A 27,950-nucleotide genomic window follows, 5' to 3' on the forward strand; every position below is an offset into this window, starting at 1 on the left:
ATGGAAGTGAAGAAATTGGAAGCCTCCGTGGGTTTTCTCGATGTGAGAGGGCTCCTGAATACCTGTCAGGTAAAACACGCCCTGCAGTCAGCCCCTTAGCTTAGAAATCTCTGGAATCCTCTCAGTCTGCCGCGCCTCGCGGCCCTGGGGAACATCGTCTCAGCCGGCCACCTGGCTGGGGCTGCACCCCGGCCCTCGCGCCCGAACCCCCCTCCGCCCCCAGTTCCCCGTCCCCAGTCCCCCGTCCCCAGAACCCTCCTCGCTGCTTTCTCCAGGCTCGCAGAAGCCGGCAATGCGCACCCGCGGGTCATGTGACGTGGCCACTCACGTGACGCGGACGGGCGTGGCGTCATCACAGCGCGCGGCCGCCGGGACCGCGCCTGAGTCTCCGGGTCGGGGCGGCGGCGCTTGGGTTCTTCCCGGGCCGCCCGCTCGCCCCGCGCCCAGCCCACGGGCCGGAGCGCAGGTGAGTGGCCCCGGGGCGGCGGCCGACGCCCTTCCCTCCCGCCTCTCCCACCGTCGTCCCCTCCGGGCGAGGAGGAGTCTCCTGGCGTCCAGCGCCCAGACCTCCGCCTGCAGGCTGTCGGGTAAGACGGCATCGCTCCTCGCCCGCCGGGAAGGCGGCCCCTCCGCAATTCGACGCCGCCCAAGGCTTCCGCGGCGCAGCCGCTCCACCGGGAGGCTCGCGGGAGCCCTGGGCCAGGTCACCTCGGGGCGGAGGGCGGAGGTCGAGAACCCCGGGAGGGAGACCGAGCCGCGTTGGGGTCGCGTTGGTTTGACAGGCCGAGCCAGGTCGTAACCCCCCGAGAAAGTCTTCACCGTAAAGGGGGGGAGGGGGTCTGTGCAGACCTTTCTCACATCTCCAGAATTGAAACTAAGTTGACTTAAGGAAAATCTTTTTGAAAATCATCTTATGCTTTGATGAATCACCTTTTCTGTAAAATGGGTCTTGCGGAGTGGTTGGAGCGCTCATAGAATAATACGCTAAGTATAAACAGGAGTAGATGAGAATTTAGGATCTCGTTCTTCCTATTCATATGAAATTATGGTTGTGAGTTGTGGACTCTTGAAAACCATAGATTGATTTTATTTTCTTGGATCCTTTCAGAAAGTTTTGGATTCCACATAAGACAGACTCTCTTAATAACCACCCCATTTCATTCCCCAGAAATTGTCCTGGAAGCAAATAAACAACAACAAAAAAAATAGTGTGACTAAAGCCTGTCAACAACCACGAAAGTACTTCTTACATTGATTCTTTTTTATATGTAATCTATTGATATTACTGAGTTTATTTAATTGATGCATACAGGTGAACTTTACAAGTGACTGGCTATGGCCGTAAAATTAGTAGTAGAGTTTTGATAGGTTTCTATCTTAGTAAGTCTCTCTCTCTCAGTATAGAAGAATTACTGCAAATATTGATTTGTTAATGCTGATTGATGTTTACTATAAGGGAGACCCTTCTATAGAAGAGCTTCAGTAGCTTAAGAGAAAGTTCATAAATAAGCTTGCATGGTTTCCATTATTCAGTATAGGTATTGGGTCCTCATTTGAAGTTTCACTTTAAGAAGAAATCCAGATATAGTTGGAAGTCATCATAAATATTTGTGCGCTTCTTTAGAAAAGAAGTTTATTTTTACTGATACTGGCCTTTATTGCTCTAGGTTGAATATGCAGTTTTTCTTTTCTTGTGTTCTATTACTAACCATTTATTATACACTTGCTAGGAGAGAAAAAAATGTATAAAACAGGGTCCCCACCCTCTAAATATTTACCTACTTAATCTACTTAAGGGTTAGGGTTATATTAAAAATAGCGATGTCACACCGTTAAGAAATTTTATCTTCTCATTTTATCATGTGAGACAGCAGCCTTGTGAAGATAGGCAGGAAATGTATAGTCTCTTTCTACTTACAGTACAGTTGAGTACTGATTACAATAAATGTCAGGTGGTTTGGGCACTCGATGATAATGGAATTCAGAGGAAGAAGAGATCATTTTTACTCGGGATAGTTAGTGGCTAGATTGTGTTGGTAATACCAGGAATAGGAGTGCTTCCTATTTGTGGATGTTTGAGTCTGATGGAGCCTCCTTAATTTGTAAAGCTAGCTGAATATATTTCGTTTCTCCAGTCCTTCAAGTATGCTCATTGTTGTTTTATTTTCTCTCTCTCGTACCTGCAGAATCCAAGGATCCCTTTCATTCTCTCTCCATATTGCCTGATGGGAGGCAGTATGGCCCCCAAAGACATAATGACAAATACTCATGCTAAATCCATCCTTAATTCTATGAACTCGCTCAGGAAGAGCAATACCCTCTGTGATGTGACACTGAGAGTGGAACAGAAAGACTTCCCTGCCCATCGGATTGTGTTGGCTGCCTGCAGCGATTACTTCTGTGCCATGTTCACCAGTGAGGTAAGTGGTGAGTCATCTCCTCACAAGTGGAACCTCACACATGTCACTTCACAGTTGTCTCATTTCACTGAATAAAATAGTAGAAGTTTGATGTAATAGTGAATTTCTGTAGTATGGTGTTAAATGGACCGACTCTGGATAAGATCTGCCACTTGACTGTGCCTTAGTTTCTCATCTCTGAATGAGGGATAATAGTAATACACAATAGCATATGGTTACTGTTACAATTACTTGAGAAAATTACATATGACGTGCTTAGAACAATGTCTAGCTCGTAGTAAAACAAATACCAGCTATTGGATTTTACTTACTCTTTTTTAAATTTGTTTTCCTTCATCTAAAGTTTAATATTTTAAAGTGAATACTGGGGAAGAGGGAGGGGGGAAGGAAAGAGGAGTGAGCCTCAGTCCTCATCCCATTTCTTCTAACAATATGTGGAGAAAATCAGTCTTCATTCTACCAGTGAAGGCTTTAGAGTAATTGCAAATGAGAGGGAGAGGGCTTAGTGCCTGACTGTGTGGGTGTGTGAAGTATCACCTAGAAAAAGATGCTGGCTCTGGAGCACAAGCCTTTAACAAGGGAATTAGAAACAGGTTGGCTTGGCAAGAAAAGAGGTAGTGCTCACAAAGTATTAGAAAAAGACTGCCTTAGTAATTGCCTGGCAAGACAGCTAAGATGTGAAGGAGGCTGCTGGGTGAATCGTGAGGGACTCAGCTGAGCAGAGGGGAGCACTGCAGACCCCAGCTCCCAATATCTCAAGTCTGATTTTTTTAATTTTAAATAAATTGTCTTGATTTCTTTTTAAGCTTGAATGGTGAGTACACCGCTGTTGATTATATTGTTTATCTCTACTTATATGTATGGCTGACATATTTCATTACAGTAACACTTTTTAAAAAATCCTCTCAACCACTGGTGTTTTATCAGTGCGGGTGTTGCCGGTGACCTGAGTGGGAGAGATCGTGTCACGAAAATGTCAGTAACTGCCTTTTACGGGCAGATGCTGTGTTAGGTGATTGTCACATCCCACTCACCCCAGGGGTAGTTGTTACCGTCTCATTTTACAAATGAAGAAATAAGGTCTCAGGTGCTAAATGCCTTATAACTTGTAAATGGTAGAGGGGATTTAATCCTAAATTAACTTAGCTTGATTCTAATTTTGATGTTCTAATTGTAAAGCCAGAGTTGTGTGTGATGCTGAACCAGTGCTCAGTCACATGGCTGGCAGGGAGAATGCGGAAGCCTGACACGTCGCCCCAGCAGATCCAGGCTAATTTTTTTTTTCTTTTTTTTAATATTTATTTATTTATTTTTGGCTGCGCTGGGTCTTCGTTGCTGCGCGCGGGCTTTCTCTAGTTGCGGCAAGCGGGGGCTACTCTTCGTTGCGGTGTGCGGGCTTCTCATTGCAGTGGCTTCTCTTGTCACGGAGCACGGGCTCTAGGTGCGTGAGCTTCAGTAGTTGCAGCACTTGGGCTCAATAGTTGTGGCTTGCGGGCTCTAGAGCGCAGACTCAGTAGTTGTGGCTCGTGGGCTCTAGAGAGCAGGCTCAGTAGTTGTGACGCACAGGCTTAGTTGCTCCGCGGCATGTGGGATCTTCCCAGACCAGGGCTCAAACCCGTGTCCCCTGTATTGGCAGGCGGATTCTTAACCACTGCGCCACCAGGCTAAATTTAAAGTGACCCTGTGCAGGGCGACATTATAGACCCTGTCCTGTACAGTATCCCAAGGAGCACCAGAAGCGCTGGTATTTATTTAACTGGGCGAGTGTCACGGCTGCCAGCAGGAAGCACTGAGGACTCGGACTGCTGGCTGCTCACTACACGTTGTGCATCCTGTCTTCACTCTTTCTCTGCACGTTCAGGAATTAGTGTGGAGGTCTGTAAAAGAACTCTCTTTTATTTTTTTTCTCACCAGTGATTATTTTATAGTCTTTCTTTAAAAACTGACATCAGGCAAGAAAGTGTCAAATGGTCTTGTCTTTTTCAACTGAAGTATAATTAATCTACAACACTATGTTTGAGGTGCACAACATAGTAATTCATTATTTCTATACAATATAAAATGATCACTGCAACAAATCTAGTTACCATCTGTCACTGTTCAAAGGTATTACAATATTATTCACTTTATTCCTCATGCTGTACATTTCATCTCTGTGACTCATTTATTTTGTAATTGGAAGTTTTTACCTCTTAATCTCCCTCATCTATTTCACTCATCCTCCTATCCCCTTGAGTTTGTTTTTTTTTTAATTGAAGTATAGTTGATTTACAACATTGTGTTAGTTTCACGTGTACGGCAAAGTAATTCAGTTATACGTGTGTGTTGTATATTCTTTTTCAGATTCTTTTGCATTATAGGTTATTGCAGGATATTGAATATAGTTCCCTGTGCTATACAGCAGGTCCTTGTTGTTTACCTATTTTATATATAGTAGTGTGTATCTGTTAATCCCAAACTGCTAATTTTTCCTCCCCCCCCACTTTGGTAACCATAAATTTGTTTCCTGTGTCTGTGAGTCTATTTCTGTTTTGTAAATAAGTTCATTTGTATCATTTTTTAAGACTCCATACAGAAGTGATGTCATATGGTATTTGCCTTTCTCTGTCTGATTTACCTCACTTACTATATGATAATCTCTAGGCCCATCCATGTTGCTGCAAATGGCACAATTGTTTTTATTACTATTTTATGGCTGAGTAATATTCCATTGTGTGTGTGTGTATACATATATACACACACACATGTATATGTATACACACCACATCTTCTTTATCCTTTCATCTGTTGATGGACACTTAGGTTTCTTACATGTCTTGGTTATTGTAAATAGTGCTGCTGTGAACACTGGGGTGCATGTATCTTTTCAAATTAAAGTTTTCATCTTTTCCATATATATGCCCAGGAGTATGATAACTCTATTTTTAGTTTTTTAAGAACTAAAGTATGATAACTATTTTTAGTTTTTTAAGAACCTCCATACTGTTCTGCATACCCTTGCATTTAAGTTGTTTAAAGGAGTGGTTCCAGAGACCTGGACTTTTTTTCTTTCTTTTAACATGTTTATTGGAGTATAATTGCTTTACAATGGTGTGTTACTTTCTGCTTTATAACAAAGTGAATCACAGCTATACATATGTATAGCTGAATAACAGCTATACATATACATATATCCCCATATCTCCTCCCTCTTGCCTCTCCTTCCCACCCTCCCTATCCCACCCCTCTAGGTGGTCACAAAGCACCGAGCTGATCTCCCTGTGCTATGCGGCTGCTTCCCACTAGCTGTCTGTTTTACATTTGGTAGTGTATATATGTCCATGCTACTCTCTCACTTTGTCCCAGCTTACCCTTCCCCCTCCCTGTGTCCTCAAGTCCATTCTCTACATCTGCGTCTTTATTCCTGTCCTAACCCTAGGTTCTTCAGAATCTTTTTTTTTTTTTTTTTTTTTTTTAGATTCCATATATATGTGTTAGCATACAGTATTTGTTTTTCTCTTTCTGACTTACTTCACTCTGTATGACAGACTCTAGGTCCATCCACCTCACTACAAATAACTCAATTTTGTTTCTTTTTATGGCTGAGTAGTATTCCATTGTATATATGTGCCACATCTTCTTTATCCATTCATCTGTTGATGGACACTTAGGTTGCTTCCATGTCCTGGCTATTGTAAGTAGAGCTGCAATGAACATTGTGGTACATGAACTCTTTTTGAATTATGGTTTTCTCAGGGTATATGCCCAGTAGTGGGATTGCTGGGTCATATGGTAGTTCTATTTTTAGTTTTTTAAGGAACCTCCATACCGTTCTCCATAGTGACTGTATCAATTTACATTCCCACCAACAGTGCAAGAGGGTTCACTTTTCTCCACACCTTCTCCAGCATTTATTGTTTGTAGATTTTTTGATGATGGCCATTCTGACTGGTGTAAGGTGATACCTCATTGTAGCTTTGATTTGCATTTCCCTAATGATTAGTGACGTTGAGCATTTTTTCATGTGTTTGTTGGCAATCTGTATATCTTCTTTGGAGAAATGTCTGTTTAGGTCTTCTGCCCATTTTTGGATTGTGTTGTTTGTTTTTTTGATATTGAGCTGCATGAGCTGCTTGTAAATTTTGGAGATTAGTCCTTTGTCAGTTGCTTCATTTGCAAATATTTTCTCCCATTCTGAGGGTTGTCTTTTTATCTTGTTTATGGTTTCCTTTGCTGTGCAAAAGCTTTTAAGTTTCATTAGGTCCCATTTGTTTATTTTTGTTTTTATTTCCGTTTCTCTAGGAGGTGGGAGAGACCTGGATTTTAGGTTCAGTTCTCTTAGTAATTCTTTGTGAACCCTGGTGACCATCTAACCTCACTAGGTTGTCTGTAGAACAGAGTGATTGAACTTGATGGCTTCTTCATTCTCTTCCAGCCCTAAATTGCTCCTTAAATGTGGTACAACTGAAAGAGCACAGGGTGAGGCAGGAGGCCTGGCTTTGATCTGTCGCTTATTAGTTGAGGCCTTGGTTAAGTCACATAACTTCGCTGAACGTTAGATCCTTTATGTCTTAAAGGGCAGTAATATCGGACCTAACTGCCTTACCAGTTTGCTGTGAGAATCAGATGAAATAATAGTAAATGGGAGGCACCCTGAAAAATTGTAAAGCAAATATTAATGTGAAATACTACAGTTGCTCTAAGTTATTACATAGTGATCTCATTTACATATTTAAGCTATTTGGCTAATGGGAATGTAGTTTATTGACTAAGAAATTCCTGACATAAACGTACTCATATGTTTCTGTTTGTAAATACTTATACTGTGTTAAATGTTAGTAAAATGTTTTTCCAAAATAATGTACTGGTGACTTTTTGTATTGTTAGGGACTTATTTTATTCTTGGCTTTGGTAGAGAATACTTTCTGATTATTGTTCTGGGCTGATGATAAAGACATTTAGTTCATAATGGACGTGCACTGGAATTTTGTAAGTAATTGGAATTTCTAAACTAAGGTTACAATCGAGTAAAATTTTTGTAAGGTAATCAGTTTTCAGATAGTTTACTATCCTGTAAAACTGAAGATTTCTACCCTTAGCTAAACCATTTTCTATGATTATCTGGCCTCAACTATACTCGTAACTCCAAGGATATAGTCTAGACTAAATGTACCACCAGTAATTCGGTAATCCCAAAAGAGAGTCAACCCAGTATTTGAAAAAGTATCAGACAATCCTGTTGTCTTCAGTGGTACAGCAGACGCCCTCTCAAGATGACCTGCGTATAGTCTGGGGACAGATAGGGCTGTGCTGGCTCATCCTGGAGGGTCTGGAGCTGGAACTCCTGGGGCATCTACAAGCATGAAATCTCAGCGAAGTTTGTATTTCATCTTAAAAGCTCATGGACACTAGTGGCATGCTCATGGCAACTTTTGGTTCTATTTGGTGTTACATCTGTATTTGTTTTAATATGAAAGCAGCATTTAAAATCATTCACAAGTAAAATTAATATTCCAGGAAGGTGTCACCTCTGTCTCTTCTTGGGTTACACATAGCTCCCCCCTATTTGAAAAGCTACAAATATATGCCATGTTTGCTTTGTACAAATCAAACAAAATAGTCGATCTTTTTTTTTAGATCTTTCGGCACATAACACAAAAATAGGATTTGAATTCCCAAAGCATAAAATTTCTAATCTGATTCTTAGGCATTGAGCCAGGGTTCCTCTGATATTCAGTTAATATTGTTAATGTCCCTTCAAGCTCTTGTATATGAGACTCTGCCTTAATCTTGTGGAATTATAACCACCATGATTTCATACCCTTTGAACTTTCAGCTTTCAGAGAAGGGGAAACCGTATGTAGATATCCAGGGTTTAACTGCCTCGACCATGGAAATCCTGTTGGACTTTGTGTACACTGAGACCGTGCACGTGACGGTGGAGAATGTCCAGGAGCTGCTCCCTGCAGCCTGCCTGCTTCAGCTGAAAGGTACAGATGCTAAAGTTGTTCGTGCCACAGTGACCCTGGAGATGTTTAAAATTCATGATGTAAACTTAATCGTGAAAATTAAGGAGACAGACTGTGGGCCTCATGTTTACTGCCCATGGCACAGAAGTTGAGATTTCAGTCACGGTATAGAGTAGCTTCCAAATGTGAGTCTTTGGCTCTTTGGAAGAGAGCATTTACTTTTTGTTTTTAAAAAAGTGGAGGAGGGGATAATAGCTGCCTTTCCTTCCATATATGTGCACAGCAGTCCTGCAGGGAAGCACAGAAAACTGATAGGCGTCGTTGCCTCCATGGAAGGGAACTAGATGGCCAGGTGGGTAGGGAGGCTAGGGGGGCTATTCACATAAACCCTTCTGTGCCTTTAATTTGTTGAATCTTATAAATTATCTATTAAAAATTTAAATTGACACACAAAAGTGAAAGTGTAAAGTTTTCACAGGATTGGAGATGATCCCCCTTCCAGTTCCCAACCTGTCTGTCCTAACCTCCAGTTCTGTTTCTGTTATTTTCAGTTTTTGATACGTGATTGAAACTGTGTGAAGTTTTTGCATTAGTGCACAGCTGTAACATTAATTTTATACTCTGAGCTTTTCAGTTAGACAAATATGAGATTGTTATCAGTATCTCCTATTTTTCCTTCACCGGAGTCTTTTAGTAAGTTTTCATGTGGAGTAGAAATTAGGTACACTATGCTAAATTAAGTTGGTTTTATAGCTTGATTCCCAAGAGTTTTATAGGCATGTTTGTTTAATTGTGGCAGTGTCCACAGAAGCAATTCGTCTTGCCATACTTGTTCTAATGCAGCAGCAGACATTTTTAAAGTCCTCGCAGAAGGCCACACAGCACATAAGACAAAAATAGGATTTGAATTCCCAAAGCATAAAATTTCTAATCTGATTCTTAGGCGTTGAGCCAGGGTTCCTCTGATACTACATGGAGATGTTGTGATCCAAGAATATAGGCCCATCCACCTGGCCGAGTGTCCTCAAGGACTCACTGTCTTTGTCTGTCCTAGGCGTGAAGCAAGCCTGCTGCGAGTTCTTGGAAAGCCAGCTGGACCCTTCTAACTGCCTGGGTATCAGGGACTTTGCGGAAACTCACAACTGTGTTGATCTGATGCAAGCAGCTGAGGTTTTTAGCCAGAAGCATTTTCCTGAAGTGGTGCAGCATGAAGAATTCATTCTTCTCAGTCAAGGAGAGGTGGAAAAGCTCATCAAGTGTGATGAGATCCAGGTACAGTCTTGGCTTGGCCTTAGCTCTCTTCAGGACTGGGCCAGAAGACCAGAAAGCAAGGCGGAGTTGTTGTACTTCTGTAGCAGGGTCCATATTAATCTCAAAGGTTTCATTAAATGTCCCTGAAATTACATGCCAAACGTATCTGCATATTTATGGCAGGGAGTTCGCTACCTCCCTCAGTGAAATTTGTGATCCCAGTGGTTAAGAATCACTATTAAACAGTATGGAATAAGCATTTTAAAACATTTACCAAGAATGTCTTCCTATATAGCAATCACCGTGCCAGGTGCTGGGGAGCCAAGAGTGAGTAAGACACAGTCCTGTTTTCAGAGAATTCACAGTGTAGTAGTAGCGACAAACAAAAAGACAAAAATGATGACTGAGCGTCGGGAGAATAACGAGCCTATTCAAAGGGAGGAAATTCCATAGAGGAAAGAAGAAAACCTTCTGGATTTAAATGAGATCGTAAAGGAAGTGGATTGAAAAGGACGGGCGGGAAGTTGGGGATCGTGAGCTGGAGCCAGCTCACTGGCGCCCGTGGGAGCAGAGGGCCGCGCGGACCGGGCGTTGAAGCGGCAGGGTCCCGCCTAGTGTGCCAGAGCGCTCAGGGGCGCGGCCCAGCGGAGAGGGAGCCTTAGTCCTCCGCAGAGCGGTGGTCGCGTGTAGATCTGTAGTTAGGTTGGGAGTTGGAGTGAGTGCAGCAGGGGCTGTACGTGTCGCTGAAGCCAGGCATTCCTCTCCAGTGCTCCAGCCCTCTGGTTAGGAGCTTCTGGAAGATACCTAGCAGAGCCAAGTGCTGGGGAGGGGTCCACCTGTTGGGTTTGTTTTCCCCAGTGAGGAGACATTCGATTCTCTAAGGAGGCTAAGAGTTCTTTTATTTTTTTTTCTTCTCTCCCTCTCCTGAGATAATAATGAAAAACGACTTTAAACGTTTACTTACTTATTTATTTGTCTGCGCCGGGTCTTAGTTGCGGCATGCGGGCTCTAGTTCCCTGACCAGGGATCGAACCCGGGCCCTTGCGTTGGGAGCACAGAGTCTTAACCGCTGGACTGCTGGGGAAGTCCGGCATTTGTAAATCTTGTTTAATTCTCAGAACTGTGTCCATTTTTCAGAGGAGGAAACTGGCGCTGTGGTTAGTCATCACCCTCACACAGCTAGGAGGGGCAGGACTAGCACCGCCCATCTGCATCCACAGTCTGTTCTCTTAACCACGGAGCTGTGAGCTGTGTTTCTATTTGACCAGATCTGGAAGTAGTCACAGCAACCGTTTATTTTAGAACAGTGGAGACTGGGGGATAAAACCAGATGGAACAGGGAGGGCAAACAACTGACCTCTGCAGAAGCCGGGATGAACTCTTTTGTACGGACTTCCTTCAGTGTCCAGCGAGACTGGCCTTTGCTTCTTTTCAGCAAATGACATTTTTTCTCTTTCATATACCAGCCAGAAGCAGGAACCAGATGTCTGGCCCCAGGGCTAACGCTTCCTCTGGACCATGTAAAACAATAGTACTTGAAACAATGGAGGCAGCGTGTCACGTTGTTTAAAACAACACGGGCTTCAGGGTCACACTGGGGTTTGGGCTTGGCTGTGTGACGCGTGTCCCCTAACCCCTGACCTTCAGATACCTCTCCCATAAAATGTAGATAATAGTCGTACTTAGTACGTAGGGCTGTTCTGAGCATTAAATAAGAATGTCAGTGCCTGATACATAAACGAAGTCTCTGGGAAAATTTATTATGGAGAATATTTTCTCCATAGTGAAGCATTAGTGTTGGGGGTTTTTCTTCCCAGTTTAGCTCTTTCTCTGCAATTCTAGTTTGTTCTGTCCTCAGTAAGATCAAGGATCTCTGCTCATGATTGAAAAACCCCATTTTAAATGGATATATCTAATTTAAACCTAGAATGTGTCAGAGTCTAGCACGCAGCTGTTCAGAACTATTAGCCTGTCATCCTTGCCTTTAACCGAAGTTTATTTAAAAAATCATGACCACCCTTCTGCGCCCTCACCTGCATGTAATCCGTGAGTAGGCTGGGTTAGTTTGACCTCCCATAAATTTGGTTACATAGATTCTGTCATCACTGCCGTAGTCTAAGCATCATCACCTTTTGCCTGATGGACCAGAGTAGCCTCTAACTAGCCTCCCAGCTCTTAGCCCTTCTAAACCGCCCTCCCGTGGCTCTCAGAGTAATCTTTACCAGACATCAGTGTGGCCCAACACTGGCCTACTTGAAGCCTGTTAACGGTTTAGAGTGAAATCCAGTCTCCTGATGCTCTGTTTACTTCTCCAGCTTGATCTTTTTTGTCCCCTCCCTCATTCATTCTGCCACACCAACCTCTGTCGTTTCCCAAGCTGTCCAGTAGAAAGTTCTGTGAAGATGGAAAGGACCTGTGTCTGTGCTGTCCAGTTCACTGGCCACTAGCTGCAGGTGGCTGTTGAGCACTTGAAATGTGGCCAGTGTGACTGAGAGGCTGAATTTTTTTTTTTTTTTTGGCCACGTTCATTGCTATTAAGGACAGACTTTTTGGGGTTTTGGGGGGGTTTTTAGCCACACCACACGGCTTTCGGGATCTTAGTTCCCCGACCAGGGATCGAACCTGTGCTCCCTGCAATGGAAGCGTGGAGTCCTAACCACTGGACCGCCAGGGAATTCCTGAAGCTGAATTTTTAATTTAACTTCATTTTAATTAATGTAGATGTAAATAGCACACGTGGCTCATGGCTACTGTGTTGGACAGTGCAGTTGTAGGGCTTTTCCAAGTGCTTTCTGTCTGCCCCGAGGCTAACTGCTACTCTTCCATCAGGTTTAAACCTATTGCTCCTGCAGGGAGGCATTCCCTGTCCCGTCAGTCTAAATGAAGAAATCTCGTGTTATTCTGTCTCATAGCCCCTGTACTTTTCCTATGTGGTACATAATGACAGAATGGGGTTGTTCGTTTTTCTGATTTAACAATTATCTCCCCACTTAAGAGGAAGGTTCATGTCTGATTTGTTCACCGTTGTATAATTACCCTCCACAATTCCTGGCACTAGTAGGTGTTTGGTAAATCCATCAAATGAATGAACATTCTGAAACATTTTCTGTATTTTCAGTTCTTGAGAGAAGTCCACAGAGTGATGTCTTTGTCTGGGCACTGTCACACTCTGAAAGTTATCTCAGAACAGACACACTCTAGGGGCTGATGGAGGGACACAGGCCTAGTCCTCAGGTGTCAGTCTCGGGGAGGTACTAGGTGTTACTGTACCTTGTGCTTGTCGAGGGACATAATGTAGGTTTTTTAGGGTGTGTCTTATCCAGTCTATCATATGTAGCTTAGACCTAAGTTCCCCAAATGATTAATTATATGTGTCATCTCAAATAGCATGGTGCCTAATACAGAGTAGTTGCTCAAATACTAATTGACGGTGCTTTGAAGACCCTGCACTCTTTACGATGCCGTAAGGGAAGTTCCTGCTCACAGCCTTGGCTGAGGGGTCCGAGAGTGAGCATGGAGGTCCTTAGACAACACCTATGAATAAAAGTTATTTTAAGAGCCAGTTTCGGGGGCTTCCCTGGTGGCACAGTGGTTAAGAATCTGGCTGCCAATGCAGGGGACACAGGTTCGATCCCTGGTCCGGGAAGATCCCACATGCCGCGGAGCAACTAATCCCGTGCGCCACAACTACTGAGCCTGCGCTCTAGATCCCGCGAGCCACAACTGCTGAGCCTGCGTGCCACAACAACTGAAGCCCGTGTGCCTAGAGCCCGTGCTCTGCAACAAGAGAAGCCACCGCAATGAGACGCCCACGCACCGCAACGAAGCCTAGCCCCCGCTCGCCGCAACTAGAGAAAGCCCACGTGCAGCAACGAAGACCCAACACAGCCAAAAATAAAAATAAACAAAATAAATAAATTTAAAAAAAAAAGAGCCAGTTTCAAATAGGGCAACAGATTCCCCCTTCCCCTGCTGAAGTTTCAGAAATGACCAGAAAAAAATTCAGGAATGGGGAAAATTCTGAATTAAAAGCCGATTTGTGACTGATGGTCTATTAGGTACTATCTCTCTTAGATTTTTTTCACCCAATCTGACTATAACTCTCTTCATGATCTCAGCAAGTTGTGTCTGAAACGATTGTTTTCCCAAGAGCCTACTTATTTCTGGGAGATGGGAAATAATGGTGGGGGGAATGGGGCGGGAAGGGAAGGGAAGCGAGGTTACAGAGCAGCCCCACGATGTGGTCACATGCTCGCAGGTGGATTCCGAAGAGCCGGTCTTCGAGGCCGTCATCAACTGGGTGAAGCACGCCAAGAAGGAGCGGGAAGAGTCTTTGCCGGACCTGCTGCAGTACGTCCGTATGCCCCTGCTGACCCCCAGGTACATCACGGATGTCATCGATGCCGAGGTGAGTCACACAGGACCCAGGACTGGGGGCGTCTCTTGTAGCGTCGTGTCGTGAACTCAGAACTGGTCACCTCGGAGGAGGCACGAGCGTCCTGGGAAGCATGTCCCGGGGAGCCCGGGGCAGGGAGTCCGCAGGCGGTCGCTTGGCCAGTCAGTCTCCTGGCAGAAATGAAAGTCTATGGCTTAATTTAATTTTGTGCTTTGTTGTCTTTTCACTTTACGTGCTCCTCAGTGTTTTGCATAAGCAACATTGGATGATAAATTTTGTCCCCTTCTCTGTTAAACACAAATTGTTCCAGATTGCCTCGGAAAAGATGCTTTGCTTATCTAGTCTCTATTTTTGACTTCTGGTGAGGCCAGCATGAAAGGAGTTTGATGCATTTATTGGGTTGGCCAAAAGGTTCCTTCAGTTTTTAAGTAAAAATAAAAGACACATTTTTCATTTTCACCAAGAACTCTATTGAAAACCGTATTCACCGTTTTGTTCCACTACCTTCTGCCGTTTTCCAGGCAACTTCATAATTCCATCTTCCCAAAACTTTTTATCTTTTTGAGCAAAGAACTGTTCCAGGTGCATTTTACAGTGTTCCAGGGAATTGGAATTTTTTCCATTAAGAGAATTGTGTAAAGACCAAAATAAGTGGAGATCCGAAGGTACAATGTCTGGCAGGTGAATCAGAACTTCCCAGCCAAGCTGTAACAGTTTTCGCCTGGTCATCAAAGAAAAATGCAGCCTTGCATTATCCTGATGGAAGATTATGTGTTTTCTGTTGACTAATTCTGGATGCTTTTTGTCGAGTGCTGCTTTCAGTTGGTCTGATTGGGAACAGTACTTGTTGAAATGAATCATTTCGTTTTCCGGAAGGAGCTCATCATAGAGGACTCCCTTCCAATCCCACCATATACACAACATCACCTTCTTTGGATGAAGACTGGCCTTTGGTGTGGTTGGTGGTGGTTCATTTCACTTGCCCCACGATCTCTTCCATTCCACACTGTTGTACACTATCCACTTTTCATCGTCCGTCACAACTAAAAACGGAACGTCTTTGTTACCTTTCAGTAGAGCATCGCTTGCGGTAATACTGTCAAGAAGGTTTTTTTCCACTTAATACTGAACCCAGACATCAAAGCAAGTAACGTAACCAAGCTGGTGCAAATGATTTTCAGTGCTTGATTTGGATATTTTGAGTATGTCAGCTATCTCCCGCGTGGTATAATGTTGATTTTCTCAATGAATGTCTCGATTTGATCACTATCAACTGGTCTGCCAGACCGTGGAGCATGGTCCAGTGAGAAATCTCCAGCACGAAACTTCGCAAACCGCTTTTGACACATTTGATTAGTCACAGCACCTTCTCCATACACTACACAAATCATTTTCTGCGTTTCAGTTGCGTTTTTAACCTTTCTTGAAATAATAAAGCATAATATGCCAAGAATGTTGTTTTTTTTCTTCCGTCTTCAGTATTAAAATGGCTACACAAAAATTCACCAATTTTGATAAGTATTTTTTTTTAATGCATGCTGATATGACAGCTGTCACAATACAATCTAACAAAATTGTTTCGAATGAAGTTAAAGACAGCTAAGTGCTACTAGAGCCAGCTTACGAGAAAACCGAACGAACTTTTTGGTCAACCCAATAATATCAACTTGGATCATATCGTGTTTGTTTATAAGTGTTTCTCCAGCCTGAGATCTCGGTGGTGCGTTTTCTGACCTTCACCATGAGCATTACCTGGACGGTACCCTGGGGGCCGCTGATTTGTAATGTGTAGATGAGGCCTGGATGGGCAGCGCGTGTGCTCCTGCTTCTGGCCCAGCCCTGGTCTCTTTGGAAGTTAATTACAGACACAGCTTTGCAGTCGTTCGCATTAGAAAAGATGCCGGTGGTTAGTGTCACATCTCAAACTCTTTGTCTCCTGTTTGTAATTTCTTCCTTATAGTCCACTCACATACCCCTCACATACCTTTGAATCATGTAACATCCATTCAAAAAAATCTTTTTTTAATCATTCCAGAAACCCGCAGCATAATTATTACCAGCAGCCCTCCTGGAACCACAGGGCTTTGGAAACTGGTTTTCTGTGTTAAGAATTTAATTCTTTATACGTGCCATTTATGCTTTTATCAGAGGTGGTCCTGCAGCTCACTCTCCTACCTGCTGTATTTCAGCCTTTCATCCGCTGTAGTTTACAGTGCAGGGACCTCGTTGATGAAGCAAAGAAGTTTCACCTGAGGCCTGAGCTGCGCAGTCAGATGCAGGGACCCAGGACAAGGGCGCGTCTAGGTAAGCTGGCATCTTGTATTAATTGTGTCAACTTGTACAAGTCCCTTTACCACCCTGAGCTTTCTTTCCTATAAACCAAGGATATCTTCCCTTCTATTTCACATAACTCTTTGGAGGATTACATGAGATAAAGTGTGTGAAAGTACTTCATAAATTGTCAAGTATTATGCAACATAAGTTGTCACTGTATTTCAGTATATTTGGAGCCTGTGAATTAGAAATATCTTAAATACCATGTAGTGAGTAAGTGGTCTGCTTCCCCCACCTCTGCCCTTCTCCACGTGAAGAGAAAAGAGGAAGGGGAAGCAGCAGCGTGGTGAACTGCAGAGGAGTCCAGGGTGGTCAGAGGCAATGGCATGCAGTGGTCAAGGGCCTGGAATCGAGCCAGACTGGGGGTTGGGTGCGGGTCCCCATTTACCACTTGCCGGGTGTTCGGCAGGAAACTCAGCCTCTCTGTGTCAGTTGCCTCATCTGTAAAATGGGGGTCATCATAGCTCCTCCCTTGAAGGTTGTCGTGAAGAGCAAGTGAAAGGCTGAGAAGGGCTCTCGGCACACGTGGGTGCTGTGCACGGAGGCTGCCATGTCAGCAGACAGACCTGGGTTCAGATCCCAGCCCAGCCAGTGACTGGCTGGTTGTGAGCCTGGGCAGGGTGTCCACTTGTCTGAGCCAACGCTTTCGCCTCTGAAATGAGGACGCTAATGTCTTATCACACTGGTTGTTGTGGAGGCCCAGTGACATCACGCATGTAAGGTGCCTGACATTGCAGCTGGCACGTGATCTGTGCTCAAATGTTACGTCACTTCCATTTCACTGTCCCAGGATCCTAGATACTGTGTGTGATAGCATTTCATAGGTTATAAATTACTCTGTGTATATGGGGTGGTATCTTGTTTTTATCACTTCCTATTTTTGCTCTTATCTGACTCTGGACTCATGTGTGCTAAGGTGTTAATTGATAATTAAGCCTTTCATTGATAGATTTAAGTAGAATGATGATTTATCTCATTTTTTAATGGCATAAGTAGTATATATCTGTAGAAATTTTAGAAATACAGAGAAGCAAAAAATAAATAAATGAGTCATCCATAATTCTACCACCCAGAGATACTACTTTTTGTTATTGTTGTTTTTAAAGGGATGCTGTTCTGTTAATTCCTGGGAGATGACAAAATGTGATCTGTATCGCTTGTTATATACAGAGATATGTAATCAACACAAGATAAATTGAAAAAATAGAAAAGGTAATTTTTAAAAAAGACTGAAGGACTAAGTGAAAAATCATGAAAATATTAGAAGAAATTATACGAAAATTATTTGTATAACTTCTGGGTAGGAGCCTTTTTTTTCTATTTTTAATTGTGGTAAAATATACATAACATAAAATTTACCATCTTCTCCATTTTAAGTGTACAGATCAGCAGTGTTAAATACATTCACACTGTTGTACAACCCGTGTCAGGAACTCTTCTCATCTTACAAAACTGAGATTCTGTATCCATGAGAGAGCAACCTCCCTTCCCTCTACTCCCCTTTTCAACTAAAACAGAAAAACCTAGAACTCTTCAAGGTTACTTGACTACATCAGTTTTTTGGGATTTTTTGGGTTTTTTAATTGATGGCAAAAGACGTAAAGTCAAAAGACGGGGACTGGGAGAAAATGTACTCAATGTGTATGACAAAAGGTTAACATTTCTACTGTAAAAAGAACCCATATGTATCAACAAGAAGAAGAGCAGTGACCCCACAGAAGGCGGCATGGGAGGCGCACAGGTAGCACACAGAGGCACACAGAGGAGGACGTGTGAGGGAACACCTTGCGCTTCAAGGGTGCTCCACTAGGAGGTCTGGAGCCGCAGATTAGAACAAGGTAGTCACTAGAGTTTAAAACGGGCACACCCTGTGTGTCCCACCTCCGGGAATCTGTACTGTAGGAACAGTGTGTCAGTACAGAAATAAGCACATTTGAGGAAAGATATATGCATAAGAACGTTTACTATAAATTGCTAATATCCAGGAAAAAATGAATACAACAATGCCAAGTAAAGGGGGGGGATTAATGGTTGACTGAATTATAGCACAGCTGTACCATAGAATGTCACGAAACTGTTAAAAGCATTGAGTCAGATACACGTAAGATTAATTGTGTACACTGAGTGGGGGAAAAGAAAGAGGCAAAAACTCCTATATATGTGTGTTTGCCTGAGCATAAACAAACGATATGTACACAGGATAAACACTAACCTTTAATAAAGTGAGATTGCGGGGGAATATTAACTACTAATGTTTTGTTTATATACCTCCGTGTTACTACTATAAGCTTACAGAGAAAATAACAAATATATATTCTGTAAGTACCAGGAGGGCCAGTGATGTAGTGGAAAGAATCTGGCACTAGGAGATAAGACATTTCGCTTACTTTGATTTTTTACTCCCAGTTCTGTTAGTCTACTAATGTGCTGTTCGAACTTGGACAAGTCCTTCAGCTTCTCTGATTACCATTTCTTCTTCGGCACATGAAAGGAGTTAAATTCAGCCACTAGAGTTCTTTCCAATACAGAAGATGTGTTTCTTTCTTGTAGAGCCAGAAGTGTCCCAGCCAGTACATAATTGCTTGTTAAACCGAACTAAGTCCAATGAAAATTTGTGTGAACCACCAAACCCAGAAGGTTCTTTAGAGTGCATTTCCTGCTTTTCTTTGAACAGGCAGCAGAAAGCTCCTGCCTGCTCAGAGAACTTGCTTATTGTCCTGACCTTGAGGGATTAGAATATGATTCTACATGCCCTCATAGTTTTGAGGTCATTTTTTTCCAAAGTTCTAGGAAGGAGATAATGAAACTGTACCCTACTAGCTTCTTAATTTAGCATCTCCACGTTAGTACCTTAGAAGTAAATTGTTCCAGCCATCCTATCCTCTGCCCGTCTCTATTCATAGAGGTTGCTAAGCCAGTTACCAGGATGACGGCTCTTTGCATACAGCATAAGGAAATTAAATATACAGCTGAGGAAAAATAGCATGCCAAATAATGTGTGGGGATTTTGTTTTAATTATTAATCTTACCCATTACTGTCTCATAAAAGATGTAATAGAAATTGTAGTTCCTACTTTGTCGCTGGCTTCTTTTCTGAGCACATGGAAATGTCGGTCCCTGAACCTGTTCTTAGCAGCCCTGCAGCCTGTCTGCACTTTCCTCCAACAAAACACCCCAGCGCACACACGTTCCCCTCCTCCCCCCAAAAAAATAGTGACGTGGCACTGTCAGGAGGCCTCTTGTGAGTAATGTGCCTTTTCACACTGCTCTTATCAGGTGTTTTAGACACATTTTCCTCATCATAAAGATAAAAATCTAACTTGACAAGTGCCACATTCCTTGGCAGAGAACAAACAGGCTTCCTTCTGGTCAGCCCTTTCCCTGGCTCTTTCTCACATTCGTAAGTCTGCTGGAGTAGTGGTCCCAGCTGAGGGTCCAAAGACAGTGAAACCCTAGGAGTTCCTCTGAGGGAGGAAGACTTTCTAGGCACAAAGCAATAGAAGAAGTTGCAAAAGAAAAGGCCAGTGTACTTGACTAAATAAAAATCATGTACAACATTGTAAGACAAATCAGGAAAATAAATCTGCTGCAGGCACAGCAAAAGGTTAAAGTCGTTTCCATGCAAAGAGCTCATAAAAATGCATGCAAGAAACAAACACTAGAGACTTGAGTGTACGGCTCACAGAAGGGGAGTCCTGCTAAATATAAGGGGCGAGATTCAGCCGGAGTAGTTATAAAGTCTTAGCAGTGATAAGGCAAGAATTAAAACAATAAATACAATTTTTTGCCTACCAAAGTATCAAAGAATAAAAAAACAATACCAGTGCTACAGAGAGTAGAATGGATTGGCACCTTTAGAGTGTTGGTGGGAATGGACTTTGTTTCAACCTCAGTATTTTATAATATAGATCAAAAGATTTCTTTAAGGTTCACGTTCTTCACTAGGCAGCCCTCCCATTACTGTGTTAAGAAAATGACTGGGAAAAGTTTCATATTCAAGGATGTCTATCATAGCATTATACGTGATTATTTATAACCTCAAATCATGAACTCCTGAAATGCCTAAGAATATTAAAATCACATATTAAAGGATTTTGTTAATATCTTGAGAAAATGAAATAAAAACAGGATGCACTACAATATGGTCCCATTTATGTTGTATAAATATTTAGAAACAAAACTGGAAGGAAATAATCTTATGTTTTGGTGTGTCTTTGTATTGTGGAATTATAGCTAAATTTTTTTCATAACACTTTCTTTTTAAGCTTTTTAACAGTGAAAATGTATTTTATATATTATATGTTTTATAATCACACGACATAAAATTCTTAAATCTTTTTAACCAAAGGGTGGGTAACGTGAGTGAGGATGGCAGTCATACTAGCCCTTGAGTTATTTTTTAAACTTTTTAAAAGAAAATCATTTTTGTGCTAGAAAAAGCTACACAGGCTAAACAGACATCAGAATTGACTAAAATTACATGTTTTCAGTGTTAAGATACTGGCCCTCTCGTCCTTATCGAAAGCTCTGTTGGCACCGACGTGAACTCCAGCCGCAGTGGGGAAGTTAACCACTTACACTCACGTGGCAGGCAGTCTTTCAAAACACAGGATCTTTCAGGGAAAGTAATGAAAAGAGGCCTTCCTGGCAGAGAGGTTCGGACACCCCAGCCTCTAGTGGTCTAGGAGCCCCAGGGTTCAGAGCCATAAATCGCTGAGCGACTCATGCTGACACCCTGTCCACGTTCCTCTGTGGATGCAGGGTTACCTGGACGTTTACTGAGAAACATGCAGCCAACGGGAGTGCTATTGGTCCTCCAGATTTTGAAATTAATGCTGAAAATCAATGGAGTTTTTTTTAATGTGCGAAGCATAGAAAATCCCCTTGGTTGTTGTGGGTGCTTTCGGGAGTCATCACTGTCTCACCTCCTCTGCTCAAGTCAGAGGCGGGAGAAAGGGGCAGATGGCGGGGAAGTGCTGCCAACGCAGGCCCTGGCCTCACCCAGCTTGGAGGGATTTCAGAAATAAAATCTGCATCGTACAAAAGGGCCCTTTGTTCAAATGCTTTGTTTTCTAAAAGGAGATGGCTGCTCACCTTGGAGAAGGGGCCACGTACTTTATTTGGCAAGTTCACAGACAGGCGCCCTCTCAGAGGGGGAGGTTAAAGTCCATGCTTTGTGTGTGCGTTTAAGAAAAATTTCAAACATGTATAAAAACAGAATAATATAAGGATTTCCCCCATACCTATTGTCCAGTTTCAACAATTATCAACTCGTAGCCTATGTATTTTGAAGCAAATCCCAGACAGGATAAAATTCCATCCATATATATTATGCTTTTGTGTGTATCTCTAAAAGATAAGAAACACACAACCAAGTATTTATCTTCATCAGATATCAAGTACACATACACACTTCCTCAGTTTTCCCGTAATTGATTTTTGTTTTTGACACTTCAGTTGCTCCAATCAGGATCCAGACAAGGCCCACACATCGCACTGAGTTCATAGCACTCTTTCGTCTCTTTTATTTTATTTTATTTTGAAACTTTATTTTTTTCCACATATTTTTTGTTGGGCTTTAATTTATTTATTTATTTTTGGCCGCGTTGGGTCTTTGTTGCTGCGCGTGAGCTTTCTCTAGTTGCGGCGAGCCGGGGCTAGTCTTTGTTGCGGTGCGTGGGCTTCTCGTTGCAGTGGCTTCTCTTGTTGCGGAGCACGTGCCCTAGGCACGCAGGCTTAAGTAGTTGTGGCGTGTGGGCTCAGTAGTTGTGGCTCACAGGCTCAGTAGTTGTGGCGCACGGGCTCAGTTGCTCCGTGACGTGTGGGATCTTCCTGGACCAGGGCTCGAACCCGTGTCCCCTGCATTGGCAGGCAGATTCTTAACCACTGCGCCACCAGGGAAGTCCTCTTTAGTCTCTTTTAATCCATAGGTTTTTCCCTCCTGCTTTGGTTTTCCTTTGTAATTTATTTGTTGAAGAAACCTGTAGAATTTCCCACAGTCTAGGTTTTGCTGACTGCATCCAAGTAGTCTCATTTAACACATTCTTCTGTCCCCTATATTTCCTGTAAACTGGTGGTTAGACTAGACGCTTGATAAGAGTCAAGATTCAGCCTCAATTTTTCGGCGAGAATACTCCATAAGTGATGGTGGCGTGCTTCCTGCTGAGTGTTATGAAGCGGTATGTGAGCTTTCCCCTGATGGTCGTAGCAGCTGTGGATGATTGTCACAGCCGTGACTTCATTAGGGGCTTGTCTGTATTTCTTGTCAGTTTAAAGGTACTACATTTGCTCTTTCAAGTCCAGGTCAGCGAAATGCCTCCTGGTGACTGAATTTCCCTAAATGCTCCAGCTAAGTGTTCTCTCCAGTACAGCAATACGCGGGGGATTTCCTCAGAAGAAATAGTGTCAGAAGAATAACATCCAAATAAGTCCTTAGGGGAAAGGCGGCGCTATAGCAGCTATCAAAATCTCTTGTGTGGGAAAATAGCAGAGAAAAAGACTCCCTTTAAAAGCCTAGTCTTATGATTAGCTGGCAGTTTTGATGAATTAGCAGGGAATGTGGTCGTATAGTTGGCTAATTTGGAAAAATGAAAGTCATGGAAAAGATTTTTTTAATCTATCATTTGGTTCCTAAGCCACAACTCTCAACTTTTGGGGGACAAGGTTAGGAGAGCATTCTTTGCCATCACAAAAAAACTCCCCTTTTGAGTTTTACGGGGTGAGAAGGGCAGAGAGCTCCTCCAGCCTCCAGCCTGCACTTGGAGCCTGTTGTGAAATCAGCCAGAGTTGTCTAGATGGGTTGAAATGGTGTAGGGTGTGTTCAAGCTTGCCTTCCGGAGTTTTAATGTTGTCCAGAAATTTAAATTTCAAAGATTCAGGTTCTCAGGAAGAAATAATTTCCTATTAGGCAGGCTTAAGATGAATCTCCTATTTCAGATGGCTTCTCTGGGCTGCAGAGAACAAGGTATCCTAGCCCTGTTTCTCCTTCTCCTTCCCTGTGAGGAGTTACCCAGCAGCGATGGGGAAGTGACCTCTCTCCTTCTCCCTTGTCCTCAGGAGCCAACGAAGTGCTTCTGGTGGTCGGGGGCTTCGGAAGCCAGCAGTCTCCCATCGACGTGGTAGAGAAGTATGACCCCAAGACTCAGGAGTGGAGCTTTTTGCCAGTAAGTAGTGGTGGAACCAAGCCTGGGGAAAGAGCTTAAATGCAGTCCCTGGCTCCAGATCATAACTAATCCAGCCCTTAGAGTAGAAAAGCCTGGTAACAGCATCATGTTCCTTACAACAGTTAGTTACAGTAGTTAGTTATTGACTAATTAGACCTCAGAAATATTAATGACCCTGTGTCAAGTTACACTCAGCTGGCCGCCACCATTCCCGCGCCTTCCCGAGCTGCCTGTGCAACTCCCAGGGTGCTCCCCTCGTGCCCTGTTAACCTGAACGCTGTGTTAAACTGTGCTGCGCTGAACTGGCGTCCAGTGGAACTTGGAAGTTTGTGTCTCTCTCCTTCGGTGTGTCTCTGTTTCAGTGCTGAATGAACAATAGTAATTCTGAGAAAACTTGGATATCTTTTGATCATTTCTCGTAACTTTTCGGGTCTTTGGGTCCTGGCCCTTAGATAGCACTGTGGTAATAGCTTTCTACTTTATGGAAGGATATCGGTCTTTAGCCCAGTGCCTTATGGAATAGAAAGGAATCGGATACTGGATAACGGAAGGACATTAGGTCCTTTGGAAGCCTTGGAAGGAGGCAAATGTACGGAAGGCTTTAATCTGTTAGAGCATCGCAACAAGCAAGAGGTTTTCATCCAGACAGCAGACGAGCCTCTGCTCCGAAGGCTTCACAGTGACAGGTGAAGCAGCAGAGGTGCATAGATAAAAACAGGAAGGACAGCAAACGGGGAGGCCTAAGTCTGGCATGACTGAAATGACAGAGGTTCCTCTTCTCTCCTGAATCCTAGAGCATCACTCGGAAGAGACGCTACGTAGCCTCAGTGTCCCTTCACGACCGGATCTACGTGATTGGCGGCTATGATGGCCGTTCCCGTCTCAGCTCAGTGGAGTGTCTAGACTACACAGCAGACGAAGATGGGGTCTGGTATTCTGTGGCCCCTATGAATGTCCGACGAGGCCTGGCTGGAGCCACCACCTTAGGAGGTAGGCTGGTGCACAGGGCAGTGTTTGCATTTTGGGGTGGCTGGATTGGGGTTCATACCTCTCTATGAAATGTGGAGGCTACTGGTAAGATCAGATACGCCTTTCTGCTTTCGGAAATACTCATGGGTGTTTCAACGCTGACAACAGAGTTGGTAAATCAAGTTACAGTGTGCTGAGTGGGGAATTGGCACTAGTTGTATTTTTGCAAATTCCCATCTAGTCTTGGAATGTTTCTGAAGATTCCATCTTACCCCATTCTTTTTACATGTCTCGATTGTGCTGTCCTCTTTAAAAAGGACTTAATTGACTTATCCCTTAAAAAAACACTTGTTTTTGCCCCCAAACATTGGAAAGAGTTGTGGGAGATCTGTAGAGAAAAGAGTTACTAGAAGGCTCTCGTTCTCTAATAGCTGTGACTTGTTCATTCTGAGCAGATATGATCTATGTCTCTGGGGGCTTTGACGGAAGCAGGCGTCACACCAGTATGGAGCGGTATGACCCAAACATCGACCAGTGGAGCATGCTGGGAGACATGCAGACGGCCAGGGAAGGCGCCGGCCTCGTGGTGGCCAGCGGGGTCATCTACTGCCTAGGTGTGCATACTCCCTCATTCTTTTAAGGGCATACTTCTGCTAGGTGAACTGATGGGCGGCAGCCTCGGGGTGGGATCCTTTTTACCAGACTGAAGTTCATAGACTTCCTTCCACTAAAACCCCGGTCTATCGCAGTATATTTTTCATTAACTGGGATTCTCCTTTTCATGGAAGCAGAAAACAGGGTACTGTCAGATTTCTTTTTGGATTATTGGAACCCTTGAGGGAGAACTGGAACTAAAAGACTTAGTTGAAACACTCGAGAAAGGCAGAATGGGAATGGGCATAAGGACTTACCATTCTTTCTGGAGTGGTCTCTGCTTTGTCTTTCAGGAGGATATGATGGCTTGAATATCTTAAATTCAGTTGAGAAATATGATCCCCATACAGGACACTGGACTAACGTCACACCGATGGCCACCAAGCGCTCTGGTAAGACCAGTCAGATCTGGGGGGGCAACAGACAGAGCTGTCCAAACCTTGTATGTACGGTGAGGGTGCAGCCACAGGCCAGGCATCGGACCAGGGCTGCAGCCCCGTCTTCACTGGAGACAGAGGGAAACGAGAGCCAGGTCCATTCTCCTCCAGCCTGTTGTCTCTAAATACAGTGAGACTAAAGGCAGCCTAAACTTTGACTAGGGTACAATCTGAGGGCGAAGGCTTCCTGTCTTACTCGTTTCTTGCATCTGGGCCCCTCCCTGCATCCTAGCAGCCAGTCCTGCTCTGTGCACGTGGTGCGCACTGCCTGAGGGAATGTGCGTGTGCAGTGAAGGGGCTTCCTGAGCCCCCAGGCTGGGGTACAGGAAGGAGAGCACCCTTCCTCTGGGCGAGATGTGCTCCAGAGCCAGTCACAACCCCTTTCCTCCCTTTATTGCCTTCTTTTTTCCACTTCCTTCTTTTCTCCTGATAAGGGTTGGGCTGTGAATTAACGAAGGTGAAGATGACAGCCAGTTCAAGAGGGTTTACAGGCGGGTAACCTGTGCTGGACTAGATTCTTCCAGGCCTGTCTGGCCCCGTCCCCATCCCTTGGCCATTCTGGAATTCAGCTAGCCGTCAGTGACAGTGTTTTGTTTCTAGAATTCAGATTCTGAGCTTAGCAGTATTCATTTGCTGTACCTTCTCTCCCCCAGGTGCGGGAGTAGCCCTGCTGAATGACCATATTTATGTGGTGGGGGGATTCGATGGTACAGCCCACCTTTCTTCTGTCGAAGCGTACAACATTCGCACCGATTCCTGGACAACGGTCACTAGCATGACCACCCCGCGATGCTACGTCGGGGCCACGGTGCTTCGGGGGAGACTTTATGCAATTGCAGGGTGAGGGTTAAACCAGTCATCCAGGGCGGTGTGATCCGAGCCGCATTTGGGGTGGAGATGGGGTTTGATTCGGGAGGGAGACGGCTCGTGTGGGAGGGGGCCGTGTGGCTGCAGAGCTCAGTCCCGCCTCTTCCCCCTCAGCTACGACGGGAACTCCCTGCTGAGCAGCATCGAGTGCTACGACCCCATCATCGACAGCTGGGAGGTCGTGACCTCCATGGGAACCCAGCGCTGCGACGCTGGCGTGTGTGTTCTCCGTGAGAAGTGACCGGTCCCAGAGACAGTTTGCAGGGAACCAAGGATCCTTTCCAGAATGTCTGTTTCTCACTGTGTGCACAGGGTGATTACAGGCACCAGTGCCGCGATGATTGTGCTTATTTGACGCCCCTCGCGCTGGTGGTTGTCCCGGAGGAGGGTGGGCAGCAGACCCTCAAGGGAGGAGACTGCACACTGAGTGGGTGTGAGAGGCCAGACCACCTCTCCTCCCGGCCGCGGGGGCGCTTTCTCCTCATTTCTGACTCAGCGTGCGCTTGGGAGAATATACATTTAAGTTGTGCCTCGCGTGTTGCAGAGAATTCAGGTGAGTATGAGCGCCGGGGTGTGGACAGTATCCAGCCTCGATGATTGGAAGGATACCAACTCTTGTTTTACAACAATAAATATCTTTCCTAGTCTACAGGTAGCAGGGGCAACACAGTTCCGTTCTGGAGGAAAACAGAGGGAAGAGCCCTGTCAAAACTTCGGGGGCCTGGGGAGAGGGGGATAGGGTTGGCGTCAGAGCTGGGTGTAGAGTGTGGGAAGGGAGCTGGACGTGGTGGAATGTGAGTGAACCTGCGACAGCTGGAAGGCTGAGGAGGGAGTGTTATTTGAGGGTCTTTCCGTGGCCCCCTGGTATTTCTGGGCCCTGGGGACTGAGAGAGTAACAGAGCCAGCACATGTTAGGTGAGCAGAGGTGGAGGAGAAGTGGGTCTTCAGTGGGCCAGGGATAAACCAGAAGTTCCTGTGATTTCACAGTAGTCCTCCCTGCCGTGACTCATCTATATGGGGAAGGTCTTCCTCTGTTGAATCAAACACTACTCACTCCACTGTTACGCGTCCATACTGTTTAGAGGGGGCGGGGGAGGGGCGGGGGTGGCAGCCGCCTAGAAGTTCAGCTGCCTGATTACTCCCTCATTCTTTTAAGGGCATACTTCTGCTAAGGTGTGGTTTTTACTGCTGTGTTTTGTACATGTAGTTCTTTGCTATTAGAACGCCCCTTCCCTGTCTTTAAAGTGGATTTTATTCATCCCAGGACAGAATAATCAACGAGAACTAAAATCCTTTTGTTAGTTTCGGTACCCGCTGTCCCTCCAAGGCTCCCCTGTGCTGTGCAGTGACATTCCTGCTCTGTGGGTATTGGGAGTGTGGGGACGTGATCACCTAAAGAAGGATGCATTTTCCCTTTGCTCTGAAATTCCTTTTTTTCCTCTTTCCCTGAGTTGTACTGACCTCAAGTTCATTTTGTTTGTACTTTTTTTTAAGAAAATATTGAAAATCAA

General features: G+C 44.3%; 1 protein-coding gene across 3 annotated transcripts; it reads left to right on the forward strand.

Moving 5' to 3' along the window:
* Positions 1–27,950, forward strand: KLHL12 (kelch like family member 12). Of its 3 annotated transcripts, none has more exons than XM_061187237.1 (12): positions 1–65; positions 2,177–2,420; positions 8,236–8,389; positions 9,423–9,640; positions 13,878–14,027; positions 16,205–16,319; positions 23,406–23,512; positions 24,307–24,502; positions 24,937–25,095; positions 25,429–25,527; positions 26,226–26,412; positions 26,554–27,950. In XM_061187237.1, exons 1-12 carry the CDS (start codon positions 1–3, stop codon positions 26,678–26,680), a joined length of 1,821 nt encoding a protein of 606 aa, XP_061043220.1. In that variant the 3' UTR covers positions 26,681–27,950. The 3 variants fall into 3 exon arrangements, with proteins under 3 accessions (XP_061043220.1, XP_061043218.1, XP_061043219.1); XM_061187235.1 differs by lacking the exon at positions 1–65 and adding an exon at positions 372–587 and having other exon boundaries at positions 2,187–2,420; XM_061187236.1 differs by lacking the exon at positions 1–65 and adding an exon at positions 372–466 and having other exon boundaries at positions 2,187–2,420.

Source organism: Eubalaena glacialis, chromosome 3 (assembly GCF_028564815.1).
Source record: "Eubalaena glacialis isolate mEubGla1 chromosome 3, mEubGla1.1.hap2.+ XY, whole genome shotgun sequence".
NCBI classification, from domain to species: domain Eukaryota; kingdom Metazoa; phylum Chordata; class Mammalia; order Artiodactyla; family Balaenidae; genus Eubalaena; species Eubalaena glacialis.

What these genes read in the sequence shown, in the direction of transcription:
- KLHL12 (XM_061187237.1), top strand. Translation starts at nt 1, where the DNA reads ATGGAAGTGAAGAAATTGGAAGCCTCCGTGGGTTTTCTCGATGTGAGA. An exon ending in TCAAGTGTGATGAGATCCAG is followed by an intron (nt 9,641 to 13,877) that starts GTACAGTCTTGG and finishes ACATGCTCGCAG; the next exon opens with GTGGATTCCGAAGAGCCGGT. An exon ending in GATGGCCACCAAGCGCTCTG is followed by an intron (nt 25,528 to 26,225) that starts GTAAGACCAGTC and finishes TCTCTCCCCCAG; the next exon opens with GTGCGGGAGTAGCCCTGCTG.